This window comes from Panthera tigris, chromosome A2 (genome assembly GCF_018350195.1).
Source record: "Panthera tigris isolate Pti1 chromosome A2, P.tigris_Pti1_mat1.1, whole genome shotgun sequence".
In the NCBI taxonomy this organism is placed as follows: Eukaryota; Metazoa; Chordata; class Mammalia; order Carnivora; family Felidae; genus Panthera; species Panthera tigris.
In genome coordinates, this window is record NC_056661.1 from 149,751,915 (window position 1) to 149,767,490 (window position 15,576).

At 48.9% G+C, this 15,576-nt stretch overlaps 1 protein-coding gene and 1 long non-coding RNA gene across 6 annotated transcripts in view; one reads left to right on the forward strand and one right to left on the reverse strand.

The window, feature by feature from the left end:
- SLC13A4 (solute carrier family 13 member 4) overlaps window positions 1-12,206 on the reverse strand; it is a 45,007-nt gene extending 32,801 nt beyond the window's left edge. For 3 of the 5 annotated variants that reach the window (XR_006212944.1, XM_007076256.2, XM_042973099.1), the window contains exons 1-2: window positions 11,477-11,958; window positions 6,142-6,270 (exon numbers count right to left, since the gene is read on the reverse strand). Coding sequence is in view for 4 of the 5 variants with exons in the window: in XM_007076256.2 (XP_007076318.1) it covers window positions 6,142-6,270; window positions 11,477-11,575 (228 nt within the window). In the remaining variant the exon portion in view is untranslated. Of the gene's footprint in view, window positions 1-6,141; window positions 6,271-11,476; window positions 11,959-12,183 lie in introns of those variants that run through there. The other 2 variants (XM_042973112.1, XM_042973104.1) reach the window with 2 other exon arrangements.
- LOC122234947 overlaps window positions 1-15,576 on the forward strand; it is a 16,759-nt gene continuing 1,183 nt past the window's right edge. The window contains exons 1-2 of the long non-coding RNA XR_006212948.1: window positions 1-82; window positions 3,013-3,166. This is a non-coding gene — a long non-coding RNA (uncharacterized LOC122234947). The remainder of the gene's footprint in view (window positions 83-3,012; window positions 3,167-15,576) is intronic.

A 15,576-nucleotide genomic window follows, 5' to 3' on the forward strand; every position in this document is an offset into this window, starting at 1 on the left:
GCCACTGCCCCAGCGATGCAGCCAAATCCAGCGTGGCCGACTCCCGGCCTTTCCCTGGGGAAAGGAATGCTGTTTCTGCTGGGTAAGTCTGTGTGGGTTCCAACACCCTCCTAATCACCTAATTGCACTCCCCAAGGACGGAGGTTTTCAAACCACGCTCACTGCCTCTGAAATTTCAGGAGGCTTGTGGGAAGAAGGACCCAAGCAACCAGGGCTCTGGGCCTCCGTGCCCAATTTGAGTAGGATTTCCTCTTCCATCTGTTTTATGTACTGAGTCTCCTAAGATGTGGTTTAAAGAAAAGGTCTTGTTGCTAGAAAAACATTCTTTGCAAACCCTACCCTAGAGAAGTCTAAAGCGGAGAGATTCCGAGGAGTGTTGACCTGGCCCAGAGGTTGGCTTAGCTCCCGGCGATGCCGACTCATAAAGCACCCCCAGTTTCTTCTCTGGGACCTTCTGAGCTGTCCCCAGTGGAGGAAACCAAGGCAGGGGACTGGGCTCTGACTCCAGAGGCAAAGGGGCTGGCTCACATGTAGGGAGTAGCTCTTCCCACAGAAACATTAACTTGGCCTCGAAAGGCTGCAGCATCTGTAGGTTCATGGTTCCAGGCTCCACCTAAGGTGTGGGAGTGGAAACTCAGCACTGGCCTGTGTCTGGATGGCTGTGGGTGATGGGTAGCTTGGGTTCAGGCAGGTGGCCGGCCCCGATGCTCAGCTTACATCCCCACAGGCCTGCGTGGAGGCGGGGCCAGCTTCCCTCTGGAGCAGAGGCCAGAAAGGCAGAGAGGAGAATGGTATATGAAATGCACCCCCACCCCCCGTTTAAACAAACAAAGAGAGCCGGGGTCTAGGTGACGGTCAGGAATCTGGCAGGTCAGAAAGATCAGGAACAAACAGGGAAGCAGATTCATGACATTGAACTCAAGTGTCAGGTGGCTGCAGAGGCCCTTTTGTTTTCCCAGCTGGAGCTGCCTTGCTGTCTCTCCCGCCCTGGCAGGAGCTAGAATGTGAAATGTGGCCCCGCGGTGCAGGGCCGTGGAGACAGCAGAGGGTGACTGTGAGTGTGTGTGTTGGGAAGGGGAGAGATAGAAAGCAGGTGTCATCTCTACTGGAAGTAGTTCCTGGCCCTGGGCACTCCGGAGGCTGTACCAAGCCTGATCATTCAGACCCTGCCTTTTAGTGCCCCAGAGGGCCCTCTCGCTCCCATCCTCCTAGAAACAGTAAATCCTAGCTAGGTTGATCGACCCCGGTACTTTCCTGGGCTATGGCAACACATTAGAAGGGCTTAGAGGATTTCCATGGCAGATATAATGATAGAAGCGAGAGTCACGATGGAGGTAAAATAAAGAACAAACCTAAAATCCAGGACTGAGCTCTAAAGTAGTGGCAGGATGCTAACAAGAAGATCATAGAGTCTCAGAGTCAAAGGGCGCTGTGAGCCCAACCCCTCTCCCAATCTACCTCTAATGTTGCCGACGTGGTCACCTGGCTTGCATTCCCGGGGACGGGAACACCCAGACACCACGTGGCAGCCCATTTCAGCACCTTCCCTCAGACAGGGTGGGTCTCTCTTATGGTGCTTGGACTCTTTGGACTGGTTTGACCCTTTGAGCCTAGTGCGTTGAGCTGCAGAAGCCAGAAATCACATCTCTCTGGAGCCTTCTCTTTCCTCATGTGACTCACATTCTAGATTTTTGACATCTGGGCTACCCACCACCGCATGAGCTCCTTATCTAGAATCTGATGCTCTGGACCCATATGTGTATTCACTCAGCAGGTTTCAGTATGTGTTGGCCAGTGGTTAAGAGTGCAAGTTCTGGGATCATAAACACTCCTGGGTTCGAGTCCTGGCTCTGCTCCTTAGCAAGTTACTCAACCTCTCTGAACTTCAATTTCTGAACTCCTCTGTAAAGATAAAAATAATAGCCACTTTACAGAGGATTAAGTGATGCAGTGCATGTAGAGGACCTCCCATAGCGCCCAGCGTATGGTAAATGCTCAAAATTTTGGCAACCCCCGTGGACAGATGATTCGTACTGAATCTGTACTCAACTAAAAGCCAAGGGTCCTTTTCACACAAACTGTTAACGTTTATCCCTATTAAACTTCATTCTGTCAGTTCCAGGCCATTGTCTCATCCTGTCAACATTGATTTTGTCATCGTACATGAGTTGGCCCATACAGCTTGGAGTCATTGGCAGATCTGATAACGTGCCTTTTATATTTCCATTTGAGCTCTCTCTCCGGTCCGCTGCCATTATGTTACTCAAGATTCTTTAGGTTCAGCTGTTCAGCCAGCACTCAAGTTACTCAACTGTGTTATCATCCAGCCCACACTGGCTCCTTTGATTGAGAAATTTTTTTTTCCCCTAGAAAATTTGAAGGTTCCAAAGAAAAAGTTAATTTGTATTCAACAGCTTCTGTTTAAAAGGCTACGGAAATGATAAAGCCTTCTAGAAAAGGCCTCGGTCAAAAAGTGGCCAATAGAAAGGTTGGGCACTTGGTGGAATAAATTTCATTTATCTAGAACATTCCCTCTCGGGGGATTGTGTGAATCCTCTGCAAGGCCAGCAAACGAGGCATTATCGCACGGGTCTTCAGTGTTTTCCAATTTGGTTTGTGCCTTCTCTCTGTTCGAATAGAAACTTCTCAAGGTCAGGAGCCATTTCTATCATTTTCTATCTCTTTTCAGCAAGACTGAGAGACGGAAGTCTGAGTTTTGCACCCCACAAACTCTTAACACCTGCTGACCAATAAATCATCATGCAAATTAACCATTTGTATGCCTACATCCAAGAGGACAGTAGGAAACTCAGAAGCATCAGGTGCGACATTCAAGAGGGCAGAAATTATGTGTTTCATTTTTGTCACCTTCAGGGTACCCGTAACATCCCACATCGCACATGGTAGACAGAGAACTCAGAAATTATTTTTCTGAATGTTGAGTGAATGACATGAGGGACAAAAGCCATGGTCCCAGAGTCATACTGATCCTATCCACATGCCTTCCTTCAGGTGAAGGGGACACTGTTGCCACACCAGCAAGAGACCTTGCAACTAAGAACCATTAACTGAGGGTCAGAGCAAGTATAGACCACACTGCATCCAGGCCACAGACACCACCAATCCTAGGGGCTGCGAATCTTCGTGGAGAGAGGACATGTCTATGGTAAGTTCATATCAGGTGTATCTGATGTACCATTTAAAGGGTAAAGACATCACACAGGCTCCAAGGGAAAAAAGCAACACTTGCAGCTGAGGTCTTTGGAAAGGCTTCACTATAGAGGGTGATTGGGCAGGATTTTAAAGGTGGAGGGAATTGGAGAGGACTGAGTCAAGGCAAGGGGCTAGGCAAGCGCAAGTGGGCTTGGGGAGGGACAAGTAGGTGATTTGTCTGCAGAGGGGACTCCTGAAGATCCCCAGCCTGCCTCTTCCCGGGGAGCCAGGGCGCGTGCTGGCGGAGGGGTGTGGCTGCTGGTTGTGGATTAGGTGTTTGGAATAGGTCTCTATCTGCAAAGTTAGGTGACTCACAAAGGGTCATAAGCCATGTCCCCCGCTTAGCGGCATTTTCCTCTGATCTGAGTTGAAAAAGCCAGCCCAACAGACTCTGTCTGGCTTAAGCTGCTTCCTGTAACCCAACTGTTAAATGTCATCGCCAGCCATTGCCACTTTATCAGACAGATGGGGTAGGATCTTTCACCTCAAATGCTAAGACTTGCCCTGTGGCTCCCCCAGTGTTTTCCATCTCCAGCCCCAGCAATGACAATGCCTAATCCTTCACAAGACAGTCTTGCTTTTCTCCTCACAAAGTCGCGTTATCCTTCAAACCACTGACTCAACAGCCTCATAGGTTTGGCCTGCCTGGCTGTGCCAAGGGGCGGGCCCTTGGATGACCGGTTGCCTAGCAACATGTTTGAGGCTTCCTGCTTCGGGCAGCCCTTGGAGAAATAGGGACACCATCTACTTCAAGGCTAAAGCAAGCTGTTGGCTTTGAGGCTGCTCGCCCTGAAATACAAAGATAGAAATCTTTTAATTAATAGTTAGCTCACTCTGAATGTTAAAGTTCAATTTTTTTGACAACGTCACTCTTTTCTCTGCCTTCTGTTTTCATTCCCTGACTCATTGGCTTTTGGCTTCTCCCTTTTAAAGAGAAATGTGCAGAATAAGCTTAGGCACTTTTCTTCAGAAAAGTCGTATTTAAGGTTGGTTGTTCTTGGGGAACTCGGGTGGCTCAGTCGGTTGAGCGTCCGACTTTAGCTCAGGTCGCCATCTTGCAGTTTGTGAGTTTGAGCCCCGGGTTGGGCCCTGTGCTGACAGCTCAGAATCTGGAGCCTGATTCAGAATCTGTGTGTGTGTGTGTGTGTGTGTCTCTGCCCCTCCCCTGCTCGCACTCTGTGTCTCTCTCTCAAAAATACATAAACATTAAGGTTGGTTGTTCTTTCAGGCGTGCACACAGACCAAACTACCTCTTCTTTTTTCCACAAAGGAAGGGGACACATTGGAGCAACCCCCTGATGATTTGGGTCACAGGCTAGCTTTTATATGGGTCCCAGGATGTTGGTGTTCTACCCATCTCCAGGCATAAAAGCACTGCTGATGGTTAGGGGATCCTATCCTCTTTGGAACACGTAAAGCTACTATGGCTACTCATTGCCACTAACCCTCTCACCTCAAAACTGAAACGATACAGAATAAAACAAAGAAACAACCAAAACCAAAACCCAAAACACCCCAAACACAAACAAACAAACAAACAAACAAGCAAACAACTGGCCAGTTGAGTCCATCTGGTAGAAAGACAACCTATTCAGATGAAGTCAAGTACAACAGTTAGAGGGTCGCCTAATTCTAGCTTTGGACTTTCAAAAAAGTTCTGTTTTTCATGGTTAAGGCATCCCATAGGCCCAGCTTCATTATTTCTTCCTCACATCACACAGGAAAAGAGATGCAGAGTTCTTAGTAATAACTCACCACGAAGCTACTTTATGGAACGTCTTCCTTCTGGCATAGCAAGCTAGAATATAGACTTTTAACCTAATAGATAAGAGTTGAAATCCAGTTCTGCTACTTCCTACTTTGTGATCTTGAGTGAGTGTCTTAACTCACCGAGCCTCTTTCCTCGTCTGTAGAGTGGGAATATTAACACCCACTTGTAGAGAGATCTCAGGGGTACTGCATAACCGACATATTACTTCCAGTATAGTTCCTGGTTCCTAGTAGACCAGCAGACATGAATTCCTTTTCATCTTTCTTCTGTGCCTCTGTCCTTAGTCTCTGCCTTTCAGTCTTTACTGGGAACTCGAATCAGAGACCAGGTGCTATGACGAGAGTCTAGATAGACCAGGTGTTACTGAATGAGGACCATCTTTCCTGTTGCTTCTGGCTTCTGGTTGTGTGTTTCTTCTTTCCCACTTGTGGTGGGTGTGAGTGTTTGCCCTGAAAGCTGACCACAACCTGGGCTTGATATTGACAATTTCTGTTTGAGCTTTTAAGAAGGCCATAGAGAGAGAGAGAGAGAGTGGACAGAGAAGGCAGGTTCTAGGTAGACAGCAGTCAAGGAAAGAATACACAGTAATCTTGAGTTGGGGAAGAAGGAATTGAATTTTCTTTCTTTCTTTCTTTCTTTCTTTCTTTCTTTCTTTCTTTCTTTCTTTCTTTCGAAGGGAAGTAGATGAAAACATTGTCAGGACTCAGGAAAACATGGTAGGTTTCTCTGTCAACAAACATTTATTGAGCACCTACTGTATATGGGCTCAGGTTTATAATAAGGTTCCAAAGACCTGGGACACTGATTCCTGCCTTTGAGTGCTTATGCTTTAAGTGGGCATACCAAAGACTGACAAAGGTCAACCCCAAGTTACTTGCATGTACCAATCCCACAGTTCCTAGAGGGTTTCAGACTGCAGGAGCAATTGGATGTGACTGATCAAGTAAAGCTTCCTGGAAGAGACAGTTTGAAGGAGACGAAGGTCATGGGCGAGGAACCTGGAGTAGCAGGTGCAAAGGCTTAGTGCTAAGAGAGTGTGCCAGAGGGTGAAAAAAAGCCCCCTCCTCAAGTCCTTTGTGGCTCTCCTTTCACCCTGAGCCCACTTTCACTGGCCCGGCGGGGACCCGAGCAGGGGGCTGAGCCACAAGCGGTCTCACCTCACTGGATCGGAGGACTCCGAAGAACGGGTAAAGGAAGGCAGGCACCAGGGCTGCAGCTCCGAGGGGCACCGCCTCAGACACCCAGTACACAGCAGTCACGATCAGCACATAAGCACACGCGGCCTCCTAGAAGGGAAGGGGAGTGGGCGGTTAGCCACAGGGACAGCCACGGCCCCTGAGAATCCAAACGAGACCCGGGGGCAGAGGCAGCTGGTACCCAGAGTCAAAGATGGGCAAGAGGACACAGCCCTGGGTGGGGGGGTGTGTGTGTGTGCAAAGCTGGCCTCTGGTGGACACGTGGCGGGGCCCACGCTTTGACGTGTGAAGTAATGGCTGCTCCTTGGGGGGACCGGTGCCTGGCACGTGGTTTGCAGCAGGGTGGCCACCAGACTGACCATGTCCCAGCTCTGCTCGTTCTTGAAACTGTGCAGGGTGGGGACCCCAATTAACTGCGGTGCTCAGACCCGAGATCATCCGCTCTCAAGTTGGAGTTCATAGCTTTAACACGGAGCATGATATTTTGGTGTCGAGTTGACGGGGCGCAGATGTTCTCGGGATAGTTGAAAGTAGGGATCAATTTGTGTAACCAATTCAGATGTGAGCTCTGAGACTGGCCCTCTTTGGGGCTGGATAATTCCTTGCTGTGGGGGGCTGTCCTGTGCATTAAGATGTTTAGCATCCCTGGCCTATACCCACTAGATGTCAGTAGCACCTCCCCATCGTGACAACCAATGTCTTTAGATATTGCTAAATATCCCTCGGGGTGGGAGTGGGGAAATTTGTCCCGGGGTGAGAACCATCGCCCTTACCATTATCTGGTTCTCATTGCCCTGGGACTTCATTCCACCTGCCTGATGCCCAGGGAGACATCCATGGGACACAGGGGATAAAAAGTGCTGTCTACCTGGAAGGGAAGGGCTGGAAATTTACGAGAGTTTTCCCCAACCTCCTCCCTTTGCTGGCTATACCACACTGGTGTGCACGGAATAAAAAGGCACAACACTGTTATCAACAATCAGCCCTCCTTAATCTCAGCCTCTGGTAATTCTAGCTGCTCGGGATGATTCTGATTAATGGTGCCGAGAAAGGTCACTGGCTTACTCTTGGGAGACGTCACTATCCAAGGGCCCTAACAACAGACCTGGAGGGCCACTGTATAGAAGGTGCAAGCTGGCTGTGGGTTCCTCAATTTATACGTAGTTCTAAACCATCTGGGCTCAGGTCTGACCTACCCTGAGGCTGGCTGGTGATCAAGAAACCTGACAAATCTTGTTCTGTTTATCTCTCCCTTGGGTTCAGAACAAGCCTCCTCAAACTCTTGCACAAAAGTTACAAAAGGTCGCCATGATCAGTGAGGGGCGTCAGGAGTGATTAACCCAGCTTGGAAGAATGGGACCTTGCTCCCTCCTGATATGCATGGATTACTGCCTTGGGGTTTGAAAATGGGAACTGGGCCCAATAATTGTTGACTGTAGCTCCCACTGAGATTTCCTCTGGGGCCAAAAGATCAGAGAGAAGTTAAAACTTTTGGAAGTCACTGATAAGACAACAGAATCAGTAAGGGGGGTGGGGGGGGGGAGGCGCCATTGGAAAATAATGCAATTTAGAGAAATACCAACTTTGTTGCAGAAACAAAACTACCCAAAGAAGCCCTTTACCCTACTCGGGCCCACTTATTTCCATCTCTTTTCTGAGAAACAGAATGGCAGTTCTACCGTAACTCAGCTGAAGATAAAGGGGGCCCTAACGATGGGACAGAATATTTGTCCCTCACTGAGAACTTTCGGTTTTTCTTGTCATAACAGAGCCACAAATTAAGTTAGGGAGGGAAGGGGCTGCAGTGGGAAGGGGTGACAGACCGAGAGAAAGAATGATAGAGAAAAAAATTCTCTACCAGGCACCATTTTAGTTTGAATTAGGAAGATTTGGGTAAGCCAAGGTAAATTTAGGAATTAGGATGGGTTGGCTTGGAGGAAGTCAGCAAGCCACTTTCATCCAGCATTTTTTTTTAAAGTAGGCTCCAGGCCCAGCACAGAGCCCAAACCCACGGCCCTGAGATCAAGACCTGAGCTGAAATCAAGACTCAGATGCTTAACCGACTGAGCCACCCAGGCGCCCCTTCATCCAGCATTATAAAGAACAGGATAACCTACCATCATCCTTTTTTCCCTGAACTTTCCTTAGAGCAGAAGAATGGCCAAGAGAGGGCCTCCGATTGGCTTTTCCATATTTCTTGCCCATTTCACCCATGGAATTTACATAAACTTCCTTTTGCTCCTTCTGAACCTTCTCAAAGTTCAGTGGGCAAGCTTATATTTAGATAACCCCCCAAATCTTGTGAGGTTTGATTATAGGACTCCTGGGACCCCACATCTGGCCAAGGTCTGGCAGGTGGCTCAATTAATATTGGTTGAACTGAACTGGGTTCCTCTGTTGGCTATCAGGTTTCTCTTATCTATGGGAGAGAATATTCTGGAAACGCTAGGTCCCTTATCACTGTCGCTAGTCAGCAGGTATGTAGGGGTGGATGAGTATGCAGGCGGTGCCTTTAAAGGAGAGTGTTGCCAGCTCTGTTTTGCTGCCATTTATAAATAAAGGAGGAAGCTCAAAAGCTCAAAAGTGGCTTTACCCACATTGGAAGTTTCCTGACTCTGCTACCAACTGATGTGTGCATCTGTTCCTTTTCCATGCTGCCCGATCACCTCAGTGATGTGCCATTCAGACTTCACTGGAAGGGGCTTGAGGTCTTCTTTGCTGTCATAGATGGCTGTGACGCCTTTCTGCAATTAAGCTGGGGCTTGGGTGTAACTTTTATCCCACCAGGGACACTGAAGCGGGGCTAATTTATGGACGACCCCCCCCCCCCCGTCCCCTCCTCTTCTGTAACATGGTAAACTGAGTCTGGGCCCCTGGTTTTAGAGAGCTGGTCAGGAAAAAGGGGAAGGTCCTTCTAATCCTTCCTAAAACGTAGCTGTGGCTTGGCACTTTGAAGAATCATCAGAACAGCAGGCCAGGAGCTCCTGGCCGGGTCACTCCTCTCAGCTCCCGCCCAGGGCAAACAGGTCCATTTAGGAATCCTGAGGATTAAATATCAGAATCTAAAAGTTTAATGCACAGGAGTAAGAATGGGTCAGAGACGTTCTACGTGTTGGCTTGTCCCGGTGACCTCAAGGTGCTTTTACGTCATCGTAGAAGAGGAGCAGAGCCCTTGTTGACACTGTGACACACGGAGAAATCGTCTCTGCAGGGCAAACTGGGTAGATGGCAAGAAAGCTACGCCTGAAAGGCATGGATCACCCCAGGCTCCATCTGGCTGTCCCGAGGTAGTCAAAATATCCACCCTCCACTAACCCAGGTGCCTGAGGTAGTGTTATGTTACCTTTCTTAAAAGGCACTTGTTCTCAGCAGGGGGTGATTCTGTACCCCGCCCCAGGGGCATTGGTAATATCTGGAAGCATTTTTGGCCATCATGGGGTTGGCAGTGTGTGCTGCTAGCCTCTAATGGGTAAAGACCAGGGGTGCTGCTGAACTCCCTACAGTCGCAGGACAGCCCTCCCCACAACAGAGAATTATCTGGCCCCCAACTGTCACTAGTGTGGCTGTTGAGAAACCCTGTTCTAAGGTGACAGAAGGGCAAGGTCAAGAAAGGGCAACGTCTCTTGGTCTCAGTAAGTCCAGCTTTAAAAATCTCTTCGAAGAATCTTTACAGATCCAAACAGAGCAGAGGCCCAGCTGCCCTTCCTTTTCTTTCCTCTTTAAGATAACACCTGTCTTCCTTCGAATTTATTATTTTGCTTGCTTCAATAACGGGTTACTTTTTTCTTCTTGTGGATGCTTCTTACTGCCATTGGTGACTCAGAAGCTCAAAGCCAGGGCCCCAGAATGAAATGGAGGCAACACCACACCCTAGACTCGTGGTCTCCAAACACAGGGCTGACTCGGGGCCACAGAGGTGCCTGATACTTCCATGGAGAAGAGGGCGACATGTCTTTGGTTAACATTCCCTTAAATGCAATCTGACATTGAGTAAAAAAACAACAACAACAAACCAAGAAGAAAAACAAAGAAGGGAAGAAAGAAAGAAAGAAAGAAAGAAAGAAAGAAAGAAAGAAAAAGAAAGAACCAACCCATTTGGACAGATCAGAGAATTGACTGGTGTAGGCCCAGGAAAACTGTCAGCAGCAATCACTGTCTGCTAATCCCAGCCTGCTGTTAATCAGCGTCTCCTTGGCACTCTGGGGTATTTATTCTAGTAAAGATTTAAGCCAGTTTGTTTTTAAGACGAGCCATTCTAATCCCCTCTATTTAACTTTATAACTCAATGTCGGTTACCAAGTTACTCAGGGAGCTGCCTGGAAAATCTCTCCCCCTCCCACAAACATGATTAACCTCTCTTAGCTTATTTTTCCTGAAGTTTTAAGGGTAGTGCAGCCGGAGGAGGGGTAGAGACCCTGAGAGGAGGGGGAGGAGGAGGAGGGAGACAGAAAGGGAAAGGGAGGCCAACAGTGGTCTGAAAAGCAAGCCAAAGGCAGAGCCCGAGCTTTCGGTATCTCTGTTCGTGCAGACCCTGTCAAAAATCAGGTCATGGGCTAGAGTTGGGGGCTTCCTTATTTCTTTTTTATGGCGTCATTGAATGCCCCCCCTTCAAGAGCACAGAGAAAACACAGCGGATACAAATAATCAAAGGGCCATGCGCTGGGGACTGGGGCAATATGCCAAGCTCTGCTTTGAATGTGAAGTTCAGAGGGAACTTGAGCGATTGCATTTCAAAGCATGGTTATCAGAAGCTGGCATGGCCGGTCCACAGATGGTGGGTGGGGCAGAGGGTCTCCACAGAGACACCCCAGTCCCAGTCCCGAAGGGCAGTCCCCTGCCTGCCCATTGCCCTCACCCCCCACCCCCTCAGGGTCCTTCCTGGGAGGTCTCCCTCTCTCCAGCTCCCTCACAGGAAGATGGTCCCATGTGACCCCGGACAAACGCTGGCCCAGCAGCGTGTCCTTCTCCGTATGGACACTGCGCGCGTCCCCTGGCCAGTTCGGGCGACCCAGGGATGGTGTAGCACCCATCAGTCGGTCCAGCCGCCCTTCCAGACTCCCCCCTGGCAGGGGGCCACGCGGCTGGGGCCCTGGGAACGGGGTAGAGGGACAGAAGTGGCAGTTTGGGGGAAGAAAGCATCTGAGCCTACCCCAGAAAGGCACGTGCAGGCCTTGAGCCCCGGAGAAAACCCTGTCGAGAGACGCATCGCACCCCATCCCTCGCCGTCCCCGCCCTGGCACCCGAGGCCCGGCCCGGCAGGGACCGGAGGGGACAGGCGGGGACAGGCGGTACTCACGCTGCTGGGGTGGAGCATGGGCAGAGGCAGCAGCAGCAGCGGCACGAAGATAACGAGCAGCAGCTTTCTCGCCCGGAGAAGGCCCTGGAGCAGGCCCATCGTGGACCTCTGTGCGCGGGCGGGCCGCCAGGGGCCTCCGGCGACGGCTCAGTCCGGAAAGGACTTCTCAAAGCCTTCTCGGCTTCCAAGAGTCCTCTCTTGTCTTGGGGGCAGAAAAGGAGGGCAGTTACAGCTCCCGTTTGCACAAAAGGCTGGGCTCCTTGCCTCCTTGTTTAGGTGGGATTGGTGAGCATGGTTTTGCGCCCAGCAGAAAGGGAGCGGGAAAGGATCGTGAGCCGAGGCATAGCGGGTCCCCCTTCGTGCGGTTACCTCTAGAGTGACTTCTTTCTAGTGCCCTCCATCATTTTGCCGCTCTCTGATGGCCTGTTGGGGCAGTACCGGCCTCTCCTCTACCTGTGCTTGCTGAACCCCCTTCCCTTAACACAGCCCCCCCCCCCCCCCCCCCCCAAGTTTGTCAGCGGCAGATGCAGACTTCAGATAGCGCTGCTTCTCTTTCTGGCACCTTAACTCGGTTCAAATTTCTTTCCTTTCAATTGGTTTCCCACTTATAATTTGCCTTGAGCCCGGGGCCTCCAAAGCAGGGGGAAAAAAAAAATCCCCAGGACTGTCCTCGTCGACCCGGGACAAAAATCTCGCTGGGGGCCCACCTTAACTTTCCTTCACCTATGGGAAGCCGGACAGGAGGCAGCAGCCCCGCCCATTCCTCAAAGCCAATCGGTACTTTGGAAAGAATGAGGCCGGATCTCTTCCAAAGGCAGCTCTTGATTGGTCCCAGCAGGGGCCTGCTGAGTCCGCAGAAGCTATAGGCAACTTGCAAAGCTTATTTTTGTTTCTCAAACGTCCTAGGGGCTGGAGTGACGATCATCGTCGTAAACACCATCCCACTTATGCAGAGCTGTCCCTGGGAGAGCCACTTACTAACCTGGTCCTTAGGAAGATGTGTTCGGTGGCAGGGAGAAAATGAAATAATCATTCGGGGGGAAGTTGGCCCCCAGAGTGTACAATATTACGCCTTTCAGATATCCCTGGTGACAAAGATCATTTGCTTCAGCATCTGAGTGAGTACGAATCATCTGGACCAGCAGAGGGTGTTAGCCTCTAAGAAAGACCGCAGATCTTTTTAGGGAGAATGGGAAGGGTAGCAACCTCTCTGGATAAGTCTAGATGACGGTCTCATTTCCAAGGCCCTCGGTGCCCAGATGTCAGTGGTCTTTCTGGCCGGAGTAGGTGCTCAAATGCTCCTCTTTGAGGCTCTTTACCAAAAAAACTGAAGCAGAAAGCTACCTTTGGCTGGTATGCAAGGAGGAAGGAGGTGGGAGGGCAGGGAAGAAGTTGACAAGTTCAGGGTCAGGGCCCTAGCAGCTGTTGCCCTCTGGAATTTCTGCTGCTTAGAGATCAGGAGAAGCTGTCAGCCTCTTTTCTCAGAATGGACACGTGGCTCAGGTCACCCATGTTTTCCTGAATTCACAGAATTCAGGAATGGCATTCTATGGTCAGCACCTGTACCTGTTGGAAATGATCCCCAGGCTAAATGTAAAGTGATTGGAGAAGTGGCCCCAGAAAACCAGTTCTTCTTGACTTCCAAGGCAGGTGTAATTGTGGACAGTCCAGGCTCCCTCTGAGGTTATCTTGCCATCGTAGGATGGGCTATGATGACCCATCTCTTTCAATGCACGTTAGAGACTGGCTACCGTATATACTGCATTTGGGCCTCACTCTTGTGATGATTTTGTAACTCAGAATGACAATATCACGTGCGTGATGTTTGGGTGGCAAATATTAAAGAGGCTGGGTAATAATTAACGGCTGTGGAGATCAATATCCACTGTTCAACCCATGGACCGACCACATCACATTCCTTGGCGAGATAATCTGACATAACAAAGATTCCATTGAGCCTAGTAAACTCGATCATGACATTTTTATTATACCATAAAGGAATAATTGTTAAATAAAATTAGGGAAGGTGAGCAACACGGTAAGACCAGTAGTTCTCCTTCAGGGCTCTATCCATTTTTCAGATGAAGAAAACATTTTCCAGGATACTATGCTTAAGAAATATAAGGCAGGTTTCACTTCTCTGAGGTATCTAAAGTAGTCAATCTCTTAGAAAGTAGAAAGGCAGTTGCCAGGCACTGAGGGCGAGAGGAGAGAGGGGAGTTACTGTTCCAGAGGGGTCGTCTTTGCAAATTGAAAAGTCCTAGAGATCTGTCACACCACCCTGTGCCTATAGCTAACACTACAGTGCGGCACACACAGGCAACTCAGATGGTAAATTTCACGTTACTTTTTTTTTTTTACCGCACAAAAAATTAGGAGACGTTAAAATGGGTTAGGAAACTAAGGTGTGCCATGTAAAGACATTTAACAAGTGTTTAATTTTAGACCGGTCCACCGGTGGAAATACCTTCTGACTGATTTACCACTGAAGCGATTCTCTTTTAGATTCAAGGCGAGATGAGAGGGCAATGGAAGCTTCAGCCATACAGATGTTTTTCAGTGTCTCTTGAGTGACGCCAGAGGTAGCCACCAGGATAGCAACGATAGAAGAAGCTTCCGGAATTTTTAGATCCTACAAGTTCCCAGCAGTATAGAAATGGCAGAATTAGTCCCAGAAGTTACAGGCACATTTCCTCTACAGAAACCATGCCCCAAATTATTCTGTCTATGCGTAATTATGACAAAAGGTGATCCAGTTGTGATGTGGTGCTACCGTGTGGGATCAGTGAGGCAAAATGGGACAGTCTTTTTCTGTCCAGTCTCCTATTTCACTGTTCGTTGAGCAAAGAGTCAGGTCTTTGGTGGCATTGGTGAGTGTTATATTTGATCTTCCACATAAATGAAGTTATTGTGATAAAGCTTCTTGTGGGAAACAATTAATTTGTATTCAGCCCCAAATAGTATTTAATAGTGTCATGGAATTACTGAAAATGAAATTTTCATTTGTCTCTAAAAAAGTCATGCCCTTCTTGTTTCTTTTTTTTTTTTCTTTTCTTTTTCCCTCGGTCCTTGATTGCCACATAAACATGTGCCCCGATTCATGAGTACAAAAGTGCCTTTAATTTTTGCTGCAGGGTGAATGAACTTCCAGGTTATCACTGGTCCTGGGAACCATCCTCCCATTCACGAATCTCCTACCACTGGGAGTGACCGTGAATATCAGAACATGACAGGGAGGGACCACAAGGGTGGTCTGTCTAACCAGTGACTGAACAAAGGCTCTCAGATCCATCCTGACGGGGGCGGAGGCCCGGGGTGGCATGCAAGACTGATGTCAGGGTATTGCACAATGTGAAAGGATTGAGCCCTCTGCTAACCTCCTCTACCCCACATCCAGAGAAAGTACAAACAGTGAAGGCAGCCATGAGGCTAATCGGCCTTTTGGGAACTCCTGGCCCTGTATGTTGACCTTTGTTTTGGTCAGACAGTGATACCCACAGGGGGCTGAAAGACAGTGAGCGTCAGAGGGCAAGCAGACAGAGCTAGAGTGAGCATACATCCACCAAAAGAGACTGGGAGAAGTAGATACAAAGATAATCAGAATTGGGCCCAAAGATAAAGCAGAAGAGACACAAACCAGGCCGAAGAGAACATGGAATATTAGAAAGGGAAAAATGGAACCAAAAGCATATATCAGAGACTGCATTTGAGGGCCGTAAAAGGGTGGTGTAATCAGGGAATGAGGACCAGAGAAACCAGCGGTCATTAATCTTCGGAGCCCGAGAACATCAGGATTTTTCCATGTTGTATTTTTCTCTGATGATGAATACCTTCGTCCTACATCCTACTATTTCTCCAAAAGGATCATGCAGCTGCGAAGCAATGACTTATTCAAAGTTTTTAAGAAGTCCAGATCAACTTTAGGCCATCATCCAATGACAATTGTTAAATACCCATTTCAGAATCAAATTTAGCCAGATAAGATGTCACTCATTCAAAGATTAGACCTCTTGCAACGTTAGCCTCCAAAACCCAGCTGTCAAGCCAGGAGAGCCAGTGAGGAATCCGTACTAGAGCCTAGTGCCTCCCTCTAGCAGAGA